Source organism: Schistocerca gregaria, chromosome 2 (assembly GCF_023897955.1).
Source record: "Schistocerca gregaria isolate iqSchGreg1 chromosome 2, iqSchGreg1.2, whole genome shotgun sequence".
NCBI lineage: Eukaryota > Metazoa > Arthropoda > Insecta > Orthoptera > Acrididae > Schistocerca > Schistocerca gregaria.
In genome coordinates, this window is record NC_064921.1 from 103,563,368 (window position 1) to 103,578,156 (window position 14,789).

Consider the following 14,789-nt stretch of genomic DNA (forward strand, 5'->3'; position numbering starts at 1 on the left):
ATCTTGATTTCCATGTTCGCAAAGCTAAACTGCCGTATTTCTGGTGGTTTCTTTATTTGTAATTGTGTGCTTAAAATACACAATTTAATTGATGGACCACATTAAATATCTCTCCATAAACGAAGATGTTTTTCCCTATCATTTTTGTAAAAGGGGAAAAAATGGTCTAGAAATGTGATGTAGACATATGGAACTGTTACCACTTAGTCACATCTAGACATCAGTTTTTTAAACAGAAAATGAATAGTATAAGGTTAAACACACTCCCTACTCTTAAGAAGAAAAGTCAAGATCTAATTTTGACATTGAATAACTATCATTTTCAACATCAGTAAACTGCTGTTTTAAGATTTAAAAGATTTTTTACTCAGAAATGTAGAAAATGTAAGGTTTCACAATCTTTTGTAAAAATTGATTTCATCTTGTGTTGTTAGAAGCAGCTGATTTTACATTATTTTCTGCGTTAAATTTCCCTAGAAATTGGTCATAGTGTACTTAATTGTTGTTTGCTTGATTTTCAGGTTACCTCCTGTCAAAGCAAGAAGGTCAACCTGGCACTCCAGAAAAACCATTGTCAGATTTGGGTCGTGTCTCTTACCATGCGTACTGGAAGTCGATAGTACTGGAGTATCTGGATCAACATCGTAATGAGCCATTTTCTGTAGATGCTGTTTGCCAGGAAACGGGAGTTTATAGTCATGACGTGGCAGCAACTCTACAAATGCTCGGGATGGTCAGGCGCTGTCCTGATGGCCGTCTCATACTTGCTATTGACTGGGCTCAAGTTGATGCCCACGCATCACGTGTTCGTGCCTCTCGTACCCGCATACCTCTGGATCCAGAGTGCCTTCGGTGGACTCCTCTTGTTGCAACAGTTCCCACCAGGGATGATGACAAAGAGGTATGGAGTGATTTTTTAAGGATGTAAAGGAAAACGCGTGTTACACGTCATTTATTTCTGTCATCATAGTATTGGCAAATAAAACTGGGCCAGTATTTGATTTCTTCACGTTGTGTGAGCCTCCAGTCATTGTGCTTCATTCTGCATGTTTTCAACTCCCCTTAAGGTCACAAGGAATTTTCGTAACAAAAAGAACCTTCCATCTTTTCTGTCATTTGATTTGTTATAATTTGGCATTTTGATAAGTCTGATTCTCATCTTATTGTCTGCAGGATGATACGGAATCTAAAGGGGAGAACAATGACAGTCAGGAGGACATAGCCAAAAGTGAGAATGAAGAGGCTATTGAGAAGAACACAGTTGTTGCAGATATGAAGGAACAGGAGACTTGTAATCCACAGCAAAGTAAAGATGATCTGAAAACTAACGAAGTGAAAGAGGAGCTCCAACAGAGTCAAAGTCAGCGAGGCAGGAAACGGAAGACCCAAGTTCGCTTTAGCCCAAGCCCGACACCAGCTCCCACTCCAGTAACTACTACATTAGAAACGAGTAACAGTGCCGAAAATGATAATATCAATAAAACACCCATTGTGCAGAAACGAAAAGTCGGAAGGCCACCTAAAAAGAAGTTAATAGTTGACACAGAAGTAAAAGTTCCTGATGTTCGGCCGCAGCCATTTCTTGAAGTGCAAGCTGGGAAAAGAAAACGATCAGGTTTTGAAGCAGTGACTGATAAAAGTGGTTTAGATGAAGAACCAGATAGAAAAAAACTGAAAGTTGAGAATGTTTTAAAGGCCAGCAGGCTGTTGGTTCTAAAGACAGAGACTTCTGCAACTGAGGAGGCTGCAAAAAGCCCACCTGCCAAGGCAAGCACCCAGACCCATTCAGACAGTGGTTCTAATAAAAATAAAAGTAGTAGGCTGCTTGTTGAAGAAAGCCCTACAAAATCTAGGTCAAATGGTAGGCCAAATCAGGTGGAAGAGATTATTCCTAAACAGAAAGCAAATACAAGACAGAATTCAGGAGATGATTTACTTGTAAAGCAAAAAACCTGTTCAAAATTAAATCAGGTTGCTGAACCTTCAGTAAAAGATATTCACAGTTCAAAACCACAGGATGACTATTCAAAAACAAAAACTCCTTGTAAACCTTCTACAACTGACGAGAGTACTTTAAAAGGAAAATTCAGCGCAAGACTTAGTCATAAAGAAGAATTATCTACAAAATCAAAATTAAATAGCAGGATCAAAACAGATGTTTCTCATGGCAAAAGCAAACTGGGCTTGAGGCAGCAACCACAACAACAGATAGGAAGGGCTGCTGGGGCTGCATCTATGAAGCTGAAAAGCAGACGGTCAGAGTTTGATACACCTCTTCGAAATCCTGGGAGGCGTAGAATATTATCAGAAGAAACCAAGGATGTGCAGAGTAATACAGGTAATTGTAACTGAACAGGCTCATAGTGTAGACTCATTTGAAAATTTTTAACAATATTTGCTAGAGTGAAAATGTGGCATTTTATATGTTAACCTCCTTATTTGTAATTTAACTATAGAAAAAAATTCTAGTCTAATATAGGTATTTAGAAAAATCATATTATAAGTTGGTGATAATATGTGCAAAAAAATTAAAGTAGACTTTAATATTTGTATCTTTACATTGTAGAACTGAGTAATCGCCTGAGTCATAAGGTTAATAAAAGATGAAGTAGGGAAGCTGCACAAAGCTTGAATGATGCGAAAGGGAACTCGGCTCCTTTTATTTATGGAGTTAGTCTATTACACTTGTGATCTGTTACGTTTGATTACTTGGAAAGCAGTATTCAGTATTGTTACCAGTATCCCAAGAAACTAAATCTCATTAATGGTTATCATTGAGTTCCACTGAATTAACCATTGGTTATGCTGCAAACTTTAATTTAGTGCAGACACTTTAATGTGACAGTCGGCTGCTACCATGAAGTGCTGAGAACTTCAGCTGCCTTGGACAGTGGGGAAGCAAGCCCTGCCACCCTCCCACAGTGCTGGCAGCCTACACCAGGGAATTGTGTTTGTGCGAAGACAGATTTTTTACAGCAATAGGTGTTGCCAATACTTTTTAGTGTCGTAGAACTCATACTGGAACCCCATGTTTGGCCAGGATTAGTCTCTTCACTCATTTTAAAAAAGAAAAGAAAACAATGGTCAATACACAACACAAGTCATTCAGTATTGACTGCAGTGAACTTGCTTGCTGAAGTTGGTAGTATCGTAAACGAGGTAGGATTGGCCTGACTTCTGCTGGTGTTTTATGCAACCGTAATTCAAAACAACCCTTCATTCCCACACCAAAACTGCCGCATTAAAGTACTCTCATTACAATGATGTCAGTTTATTTATGTGTGGTGGTCAGAAAGTCTGAAAAGCTTGTAAGGGTGTTGCAGGGCAGGTTATGGTGAGAAATGATTGTTACGAAAAAAAAAAAAAAAAAAAGATATATTTGCACAATTTCCATGTTAATAAGCATGGAAGTTAGCCAATCAGACCGATAATACACACAAATTGAAGCGGCCTGCCGGAGATGGTGTCACCAAATGTGTTCTTTGTTTGGTTTCCTAAAACTGAACAAGAGTGATACAAAGACATGGGTCAGTAGTAAGGATTGAACCCAAGCCCAAGACTGAGCAGTTTTGTGTGCTACCATTTCCTCTGTGAGAACAACTGACACTAATTGTATGTGGCAGGCCACTTGTATTTGCACACACGATGGCCTGATTGGCTTGAATTCAATGAGAAACGGTGCACCACATTGATTTTTTTTCTTAACAATTATTTCTCAGCACATCCTACCTTGTAACACCCTTACAAGTTTGTCAGACAGTTTCTGGCCACCCTGTACAGTCAGGAATTGTGATTAATCTCGATTACTCTTCGTAAAAATTGCAAAGGAAACATTTAAATATAAGAAATGTGGAGGACATTCAGAGGCAATAATACGTGTAAATGATGATAATGACCATATTCAGAAGAATAATTCACATTGCTCGACCTATCTGTCTCAGCTCCACAAGGATGGAACTATTAGTTCCGAAAGCTAGGAAATATTACACATTTCATCTAGTGAAGGTATATATTGGCCAGCATTTCTGTTAACGTTGATAATGATATGTGTGCAAAAAGGAAAACGTGCTCTAGCAGGCGTGCGCGTGCACAAGCAATATTGCACGGGCATGCAATATTGTTGTGAGCTGTTCCGCTGACTTAGTAATTATAGTCATTCACGTGTATTCAACAATTGCTATTCACCATATACATGAGTTGTTGACTCGCAGACACAGACACAAAGGAAAGACATATAGACTTTTGAACTTTTGGCCAAAATGCCTTCGTATGAAGTAGAATATGTGTCTTTTCTACTTCTAAAGAAGGCCATTTGATCAAAAGCAGTCTTTTCTTAGTGCCTGTCTGCAACTCGGTCACCTCTGTATGGTGAGTAACAATCTGTCCTCCGCGTATTTACGTGTGTTAATGTATTCTGAATGTCTTTCATGTTTTTGTTGGACTATATAATATCTGGTTAGGTTCCAACATGATCTGAATTTAAAATGAAGTAGGCCAATGTAAGTGTCAGAAGTGGGTGACATGTTGATTAAACATTTTTATAGTACACTTGCCTCAGGACCATAATGACTTCAGAGAAAACCTGCTTCATATCATAAGTGTACCGATTGTGATTTTTTTGGGGGGGTGGGGGGGTGGAGAGGATTCAGTTTGCCAGGTGAAGAATCTGGGAGTCATCTGATTAAAACTGGTGCAGGAGAAAGGGATTTATGGAAGATTAAACTGAAAATTATTTCGAGCATGTAAACAGATAACTAACTAGTAAGGTCAAGTCTTAGACCATCTAGTAGCCAGTAGAGTTAAACTATTCAAATCTGTTAATGTTGAAGAGGGATTCTGTGACTATAAGGCTTGATAGCTTCAATGGTTGTGGGTGTTACAGGACAATAGTTTTCCTTAGCCACAGTAACAGAGAGCAAATGTAGATTATATGAGTAGTCAGTACCAGATATTCAGCTGTAGGTATCAAGAGATGGGCCAATTCCTAAAGAATTTTTCGGCACTCCTAAGATCGGTATGTACCAAACCAGGTTGTGAGGACTGAGGAAGACCCACTTTGGTTTAGTAGACATGTTAGAAAGTTGTTATGAAAGCTATGAGAGCTTCATCACAGATTTAAACAAAGTCAAAGTCTAATAGACAAATAGAAGCTGAATGACACCAAACTGAATAGTGTTTAGTGACTATGAAAGTAAAATTTTGCCACCCTATATGGCAAGAAGTGCTAAGATAATTTTTCATATGTAAAGTCGGTAAACAGAGCAGAATCATCTATTCGGTTGCCCGGTTAACATACTACCACTAAAATGGAAGATGACAGAGAGATGCTGAAATATTGAATTTGGTCTTCATAGCTTTTTTTTCTGTTGAAGATTGTAATACAGTTTCTCTGTTCAAATAATGGAAAACCCAGGATGGAATGTAACAATATTGTGAGGGGGAAAGTTGCTACTCACCATGTAGCGGTGAATCACAGATAGCCACAACAAAAAGACTCTCACAATTATAGCTTTTGGCTATTAAGGTCCTTGTCAACAACACACATAGAGCAAGCAAGTGCGTGTGCGCTTGCGCGCGCGCGCCCGCACACACACACACACACACACACACACACACACACACACACACACACACACACAAAACTGCAGTCTTAGGTGACTGAAACCACACTGCCACAGTAATTTTGTGAAAGCTGAAGTGGCAAATATTGAGATACAGATACGTGATTGCAAATAGAAAGTTAACTAAAATCACTAAAGAGTGCCAAAGCATTTGAACCAGATCTAATACTTGTGAGGTTCTATAAAGATCACATGAAGAAACTAGTTGTAGTTCGTGGAAAGCCGGTAGTGCATTATAGGGTACCAAATGATTGGGAAAAGTACAGTCACTTTCAGTTTCAAGAAGAGTTGTTGGATAGGCATACAATCATAGGCCGATATGGCTGAGATCAATCTGTAGCAGAATTATGGAATATGTTTTATATTTGTACATTATGATATTTTGGAGAATGAAAATGCTTTGTGTAAAAACTTTGGCCTGTTTGTCCATTAAGTCCAGTGTGCCATAGACAAACATATTGAGGTTGATACCATGTTCCTTGACTACTGGAAGGCATTTTCACAGTGAACGAGGAATCAGCTTTTGTTTCTGTGAAATGGAAGGGCATTAGGTTGTGTTCCTTTTCACTGCAAAACACGGAATGACTGAGTTGGATGTCAATGTCAGAACAGAATTAGATTGGCCCTGAAACTAATATTTGTCAGTTCGTGGCAACAGTAGATACATAGGCTAATATCACTGAGAGTACGTTTTGCCCACAGTTTGAGTTCCTGTACTAAAGTTACTCATGCCTTTTGGTGACATATTGCATGACCAAATTACAGTTAACAACAAGGTGTGTGGTTTGAGAATACGCTTGTTATCCTGAAACCACTAACCACATCAGCAAAAATTGTATGTTCATGCAACTGAGATGATAAAATAAAGAAATTACCAAATTCCATCAGTAGTGAACAGTAGCAGACCTACCATCCCATGGCAGAATGGCTTAAATTGGCATAAAATTAGGAATGATGGTGGAACCTGTGCATATTTGGGATTACAGTAAAAAATAAAGACTGGTGTGGACCACAGAAATCAACTAATGGACTACTATCCTTTGAGAGGAGGCTAACATACTCCTGAAAATGACTGTCAATTTGTATGATTATATAAAAGTCAAGGCGTACTGGCAAACATCTTCTTGACTTTGTTACTGAATTGATAATCGATTTATGGACAAAGGGGGCCTGGTTGAACCAATTTTGACTCGAAATAGTTCACATATAAACACTCATTGTTTTTCTAAATTGATTCCAGTTGCAGAAATATCAAAATGGCCTCAAAGGAGGTGGGGGGTTTATACAGAACGAAGTGAGGCAAGATCTAGGAAAATGGTAAGAACAGATACCATCTTCTATCATTAAGAATGTGATATAGGCCTTAGTTTTCTGAAATGCATCAACATTTTTCATACTGAGCCAAATGCAGCTAAGTAATCGTCAATTAAAAAGCTATATTTTCCAACAGTTTTGTTTTTAGTACCTCAATAAGGGAAACAAAAGTTGAACAAAATTGTTGCTGCTTCCACAACACATTCTCATTTCGATATAAAAAAAAAGGGGAGTCACTGATCCAGTATGTTTCTGCTTCTTTATATGCTGCACTAAACTGACTTAAGTTTTGTGCAGTAGAACCTGCTACATGAAATAATAATAATAATAGTAATAATAATAATAATAATAGTAATAATAATAATAATGATTGTAAAAGCACAGTATTAGACACTGGACCACAGCCTAGCTTCTCAGTCCTCACAATTTCAGTAGGAGAGGTTGCCCAAAATCCAATGAAGAGCAGGATGTTATGTCACGGGTACATTCATTTAGCATGAGGGCATTACGGAAACGCACAGCAACAGGGAAATCTTGGAAAAACTGGGTAATTCCAGAGATTTTGCATTATTATTTTCAGTTAAGTTTTTGTAATTTTGGCGGGTAAGAACTGATAATCTATCAAAGAATATTACTGCTACTGCAGCAATAATACTTGAACAAGGTGGGGGGGGGGGGGGGGGGGCTAAGTTGCAAAGGAAATGTGCCATTTACAACAACAAAACAGACTGTAAACACCAGTGTTTGCGAACACCAAAATGTGTCAAAGGCTTTAGAATGAAAACTGTATAATACTTCGTAACAACAAACTGTTTCCGATGAGCATGACGTCACAACTGATGGTTCGTGGCACCAGTTGACAGCGGGTTCATTCTCATATACAGGTGCAGATGAGTCGCGTATGAGCAATACCCTCTTCTGCTTTGGCTATTTGAAGTGTGGCTGTTGCATCAGCAGTAGCAACAGGCAGCCAGATGACACCCGGAAAATTTTCTTGTGCACACCCAAGCTGCCAGATTTGCACATGCGTACAGCTGTCTGGGTTGTAGTGTGGGTTTGGTGGATTAGTCTCCACGTGACCTGTGTTAACATTTACTGATTTTGCTGTTTTCGTTTACAGCTCCCACCTCAAATAAAAACAGAAATGGATTTTCTGTGACTAGGAGCTATTGAGTGAATTAAAATACATTAACGTAGTTATGGAAGGCTAAAACATGTTATTAGTTTCAGTTTTGCAATTTCTATTTCATTTCCACATTTCTGGCAGTCGAGCATTAATTGCCTTGCAGAACAATTCAGGTGTGTGTGTGTGTGTGTGTGTGTGTGTGTGTGTGTGTGTGTGTGTGTCCTATTCCACACTATAGGCTAGTTTCAACTGTTTTCAATTTAAAGTGCATGCTTTCATCTTCTGACGTGTGTGAAATTATGCCATAACAAAGAACGCATACATGGGCTAATACGGTAATGGTACACCAAGAAAATTTGCATCCCAAAACCACACTGACAAGCTTAATATCAGCTTGGAGCCTACCTTATTGTGAATCTGTATATATGAATTATGTATCTCAGTGTGGTTTAGGAAATTCCAATGCTCTTGAAGTGTCCTGTGATATCATGTTTGTTTTATGACACAATGTAAAATCTCTTGATGCTTTATGCGTATGAACATACGGTCTTCCTGTTTTCGGGCACTCTCTAAAATTGCTGAAATGAATCGTATTTCTAAGAGGACATGGGAAAATATTGGGAATGGTGGGTTGAAAAGCATTACTTTCAAAACAAATTTCCTTTTACGCAAGATACATTACGTTAAGTGTGAGAATATGCGATGAATTTCTTAAAACACACAGCATTTGACTCTCATTTAAAACGTAACACTTTGAGAACAGCCATCTAAAAGAATTTCAAGCCGGAAGACCAGACATTTACGTCATTAATTAAAATTTTATTAGCACGTTTGTGTGATGCACCTTAAAGTGTAACAGACACTAAATAAGACCAATAATATAGGAGGAAGCTTATCTTACATTGTAGCTACATTATATGTGGTTATCTGAACCATTAACTTTCCCTATTTGTGTGTTCGCTGTACTTAACAGTGATGTTGCTATTAGGTGACTATGTCACATGTCACGTGTCCTATGCTCAGAGTATCTTCTGCCATCGGCTGGCGAAATCACACGACATGAGCCAGGATTGGCTTGCAATAGGGCATTGCAATCTCGATTTCAGTGCTTCAGAAGTTAATGAGCTGTGTTTCATGGCATTTGAATTTATATTTCCATAATATGAAAATATGCAGCGTTTTCTAAAGTGCTGGAAGTTCTGCGTCGGTATATGAAACCTCAACCTTGAAAGGATTGATAAGTTTTACATTTCAGAGAGAAAGTATACTGTCACTTAACACCGGGAAATCTGAGAAAAATCGAATTTTTTCCCTTGTTTGCTTGTACACACTCCAGTGGCAGATAATACAAAGAGATATGGTGTGCCACTGAAATCTTTATTGGTGACGTTTTGAAAGCCTGTGTTCAAAGAAAAGTTGGCAACGTATTACTTCAGCCCACTTAGATATAACGAAATGATTCTTTTCAGAAAAATCAGGTAAATTAGAGCTCATACAGACATTTATCAACATTCATCTTTCCCACAAACCATTTGAAATTGGAACAGGGAAGGGGGAAATAGTAGTGGTTCCGGAGGTATCCCATGGCAAGGTGACTTGTGAAATTTAGGTGTAGAATTAAACCTTCATAACCTACAAACTGCTTAAGGGTTCCAGTAACTTGAAGGAAAAAGAATGTTGTCTTGGAGTTTGTGGTAGGATACAGGAATGTCACTGGGCTGTTGAGACAGTGGTTTTTAGAAATTGCCCTCCAAAGTAGATATTTTCAAGTTATCTTCTTTTATCACAATTCCTCATCCTCTTAAATGTTGTTCATCCCTCAAAAAGTAAGATTAAAGGAAGAGTTGGAGACATTTTAAAAAAAATTGCTGTGACGTCTATTAAAAGTTCATTTAGTTATCGTACGAGCATTAAAGAAATACTCGACAAACTCCTATGGGAAACAATAAGTGAAAAATACTACATGTTGTGGAGAGCCCTACTTTCAGAATACAGATAGGATTCATTCCAGTATGAGCGAAGAAACACATTACTCCCTCCAACATAAATTTCCCATGCTGACCTTGATTGTAAATTGGATAAATGATTTTCCCCAGACCTTCCTTCACGCAGCTCTTATAACAGTGCCTTAATAAGTGCAGTTGTAGCCGTACGAAGGGAAACAGTAAAGACCTCAAATTTTTAATTGTAATTGTACATATCTCGTTGCTAAAACTATAGCTTTCTGCAATGCTGTAGTGTTAGCATAACATCTGCAACAACCTAATAAGTAATTGTTTGTGTTGTAGTTCCTCAGACACAGAAAGAAGATAGACTGAGAAAGGAACCAAGTGAAACACCTCCAGGGCCATTGCCGAGAGGCCGGAGAAAGTCACAAGCTCTACAACATTCCGTTGAAAAGGTGGAGCCAAAAAGAGAGAGATGGTCACAGCGAAGGGAAAAGAGACTGCGTCTAGAAGAAGCTTCAAAGTAAGTGAAGTTGCAACAAGCTGGTGTTTTTTTAGTAGGATACTTTTGCCATTATTAAGCTGGATGCAAAGTGCACTATCATAACAAGATATGGAGTTAATAAAGTTAATAAAGAAATGTGTGAGCTATGGAGAGAGTTGCACAAAACTTAACATATACTCTCCAACTGTCTTGCTCACTAGTGAATTAAGAACTGTCAAGATATTGGACATTGGGTTACATTTCTATCCAATTATGTAACAGTTAAACTGTGGTGTAATTCTTTGTGTGTTGCTGAACTTCTTATTATCGAATGTGAGAAAACTGTTGCTAGTTAGATTACTAATCTGTATGTGAAACTCATTTTTAAATTGCAATAATACTTTTGGGTTATTGTTACAGTAGCTAGAGTTGTAGTAATAAGAGAAATGGTAGCATTCATAAGGGTCTGTTTTTCTGTAGTTTTCAATTATCAGTGCTAAAACAGTAATTATCATTTCATGAGGGGAAATTTGTTGTATAGATTAATTTTGTAGATCTTGCTTTTGGCTATCCTTTCATGGTGTAATAATCAAACCTGTTTTTAGGAGCACCTCAGAAGATGTTGAAGACTGTCCGATGCCTGAATTGAAACCCGAAGTCCAATTGGAAGGTGTAGGAGTGTTAAGGGAAACAGCAGTACCTCCTCCATTGTCACCACCCCCTCTGCACCAGCAGCTAAGTACTGATCTCACTGAGAGAACCAAGAGGGCTGTGCATTCCGGTGAAAAAAAGAAACGAGGGTGGAAAAAAGGCCGGCCCCGCCGTAATCATGTACCAGAACCAAAGTCTCCCAAACCACCGAAGTTAAAGAAGAAGGTACTTAAAACAGTCTCTTCTATTTTTATTTCTTTCATTCTGCCCCTCTCCCTACCACCCCCATGATGCCCCCACCACAAAAAACACTATGCATTAACAAAAGTGCTACAGTATTGACACACAGGAACTTGATTTCAATTCTAGGGTAGGGGAGGATTGTGTTCTTATTTGCCATCATATCATGTCGTGGTACACATGGTATATTTCCCGTATGTGTAAACCAGAGCACACTTTTCAGTGTACAGAATGAGATACTACAGAATATTGGTTGTATACGAGATACATTTTCCTGTGTTTACAGTTGGAATAGCAACCTAGTGATTGGTTAATACAATGAAATTCACAGTGGGCTGTAGATACATAAATCAATTTAGATTTATCTACTTTTTTGACGTCATAATTTGTTACTATCTGGTATGTGGAAAATCGTTTTTAATTTTTTTTAATTCTCTGTTAAAATTTTGTTGTTATTATTATCACCATACGTGCCTTCATGCGTGCTATTTCCTGCGGTGTTTTACTTAAACTGAGGCAGCACAGTAACTAAAGGTAAGATGTGCAAAAAGAGTTGTTTTCACTGAATAGTTTTATTGAAATAGAAAGATACACTAGTGGCCATTAAAATTGCTACACCATGAAGATGATGTGCTACAGACGTGAAATTTAACCGACTGGAAGAAGATGCTGTGATATGCAAATGATTAGCTTTTCAGAGCATTCACGCAAGGTTGGTGTCGGTGGCGACACCTACAATGTGCTAACATGAGAAACGTTTCCAACCAATTTCTCATACACAAACAGCAGTTGACTGGCGTTGGCTGGTGAAACATTGTTGTGATGCCTCGTGTAAGGAGGAGAAATGCGTACCATCACGTTTCCGACTTTGATAAAGGTCGGATTGTAGCCTATCGCGATTGCAGTTTATCGTATCGTGACGTTGGTGCTTGTGTTGGTGAAGATCCAATGACTGTTAGCAGAATATGGAATCAGTGGGTCCAGGAGGATAATACGGAATGCCATGCTGGATCCCAACGGCCTTGCATCAGTAGCAGTCGAGATGACAGGCATCTTATCCGCATGGCTGTAACAGTTTGAGCAGCCACGTCTCGATCCCTGAGTCAAGAGAAGGGGGTGTTTGCAAGACAACAACCAACTGCAGGAACAGTTCGATGATGTTTGCAGCAGTAGGGATGATCATGGCTGCGGTTACCCTTGTCGCTGCATCACAGACAGGGGCGCCTGTGATGGTGTCCTCATCCTGGGTGCATGAATGGCAAAACGTCTTCCCCCCCCCCCCCCCCCCCCCCCTCAGTTAATCTGCATTTCCCCAGTGATATTCACCTCACTCTTTGCATCCCTATTTGCTAGATATACAGTTAAGCCTGGATTAGAATTTTATTTCATAGATTGTAACATTTGTTTCACAGTGAGATGTTCGTGATGTGATTAACTTCCTTCCAGATGTTTGTTTGTGGTGATTGAGAGCTCTTCAACTATTTTCATGAGATCAGTATGTCACAGAACTCCCAAAGCTGTGTCATAGTAACATTTAACTGTTCACAGTATTAAATGATATTCCTTGTTGTTTAAAATAATGTTTTGCATTATGCAACTTAACTGAGACAGCATACAATATTTAACTAATGTGCCATTTAATGGTGTCTTCTTTTCAGCGTTTAATGAAGCGTTATACTGGGGAGGCATCAGTGACATCAGTGAAGTTAAATGATTCTGAGAAGAAAAGTGCAAATGCTGTGATAATTCCTGAATCTCAAGTTGAAGAAGGAAAAACTTGTGAGAAAGAAGAGAATGTTGATGCTATAAATAAATCTGAAGTTCCAGATACAGACCCTGAAGTTTCAGAACCTAAAGAACAAGAATTGGAACAAAGTTCTGAAGAAGATAAGGGAAACATTACCAACATTGTCAGTGAGGAGGAAAAGGCTGATGAAGTTGAACCTGTGAAGGATATTGTTGAAGAGAAGGAACAGAGTGAAGCACCTCTGTTGGAAGAAAAAACAGAGGAGGAAACACTAAATCCCTCCCTTCAAAAGAATGAAGAGGTGAGTTTCTCCACTTTCACCCAACCATGTAAAATTTCCTCGTTCTGTTGACGAACACCTGGGTGAAAAATTGCATTATCATCAAGTTGAAGCCAGTATACCAACCTGAATCCAATTATTATGTGGTATTTTCAGCTGTGCTTTAATTTCCTCGGAAGCGAATGCTAGGATGCTATGTTGAAGAATAGAGTGCATGTATTAATGCCTTTCATCAGTTTCCGTTAACTTTAAATGACTGGTAAAAAATCATTTGCAACGAAACACAATTAACTGGTCTCATATTCGTCTTAAGTATGGAGTATACTTAAATCAAAAGTAACTAAATTGTTTCTCGTGATGAAAAATGGTAATGAAATTGAGAATTCAGTTTACACAAATGGCTTTAAATGCTAGGTGGTTATAATGAAAGTGCAGTTACTTACAGAGCTGCAGTGTGAGCTGTAATTATTGTGTGACAGTGAAACTTGCAATGTGTTAATGTGGAACCAATTTACACTGGAAAAAAATTAGTTTCTATTTTGGCCACCAGGTGTAAATCAGACGTTTTGAATGCAAGAAGGATATGTAGTAATGTTCGTTACGTAATTGTTAAGGTATGGGATGCGGGCAGATAAGGTCACATAACTGAGAAAGGAATAATGTTGATTTCATTATTAACTGCCGCGCACACACTTCCGCCAATATGATCACTGGTGACGTTGACGAGATGCTGTACGGCACGAGATTTGCACCTGGTAGCCAAAATTGGAATGAAATTTTCTTCCAGTATAAATCTGTCTCATATTAATGCATGAATATAAACACCAAGTTTTGCTGCCATATGACAATTACAGCCCACGGGGGCTGGTCTTCTGTGAATTGGTGCACTTGAATTATAACAACCGGGTGTATTCAAGTATTCAATAGCTTGCTGGTTTTAGTTAAATAGAGACTGTGTAATCAAATTTTACTTCATAGACATATCTTGTAAATTGCTAGCATTCACCACTGCTTGTGTGTGTTTTAGTGTCATGTTGTTAAAATGGTGAAAGCAGCAGCATAGTGTGGTTTACTGATGGGTCAAAAGCAGATGATTCTGATGATGTAGGGGGCCAGGGTGTGTGTGCTACAGCCTAGACTCTTTAGAGTGCAGTTCCTGTAGGGAACGCTGGCTATAGTATTCCAGGCAGAAATATTTGCAATCGGATTGTGTGCAGAGGAGGATCGATATAGATTAAAGGGATTATAGCAACCACATTCATTCAAATAGCTAAGCAGCTCTGAAATCTCTTATTAACCTCTGCAACAAGATTTAAGGCTGCTGTAGAATTCCAAGAAGCCCTTGTAAGGCTAGGGGAAAGCAACAGGATAAACGTTTGT

At 38.6% G+C, this 14,789-nt stretch overlaps 1 protein-coding gene across 4 annotated transcripts in view; it reads left to right on the top strand.

Moving 5' to 3' along the window:
• LOC126336441 (histone acetyltransferase KAT6B) overlaps positions 1 to 14,789 on the top strand; it is a 241,790-nt gene that overhangs the window by 213,380 nt on the left and 13,621 nt on the right. For all 4 annotated transcript variants that reach the window (XM_050000140.1, XM_050000142.1, XM_050000143.1 and 1 more), the window contains exons 11-15: positions 522 to 901; positions 1,174 to 2,338; positions 10,350 to 10,530; positions 11,097 to 11,367; positions 13,041 to 13,430. In XM_050000140.1, coding sequence (XP_049856097.1) covers positions 522 to 901; positions 1,174 to 2,338; positions 10,350 to 10,530; positions 11,097 to 11,367; positions 13,041 to 13,430 — 2,387 coding nt within the window. The remainder of the gene's footprint in view (positions 1 to 521; positions 902 to 1,173; positions 2,339 to 10,349; positions 10,531 to 11,096; positions 11,368 to 13,040; positions 13,431 to 14,789) is intronic.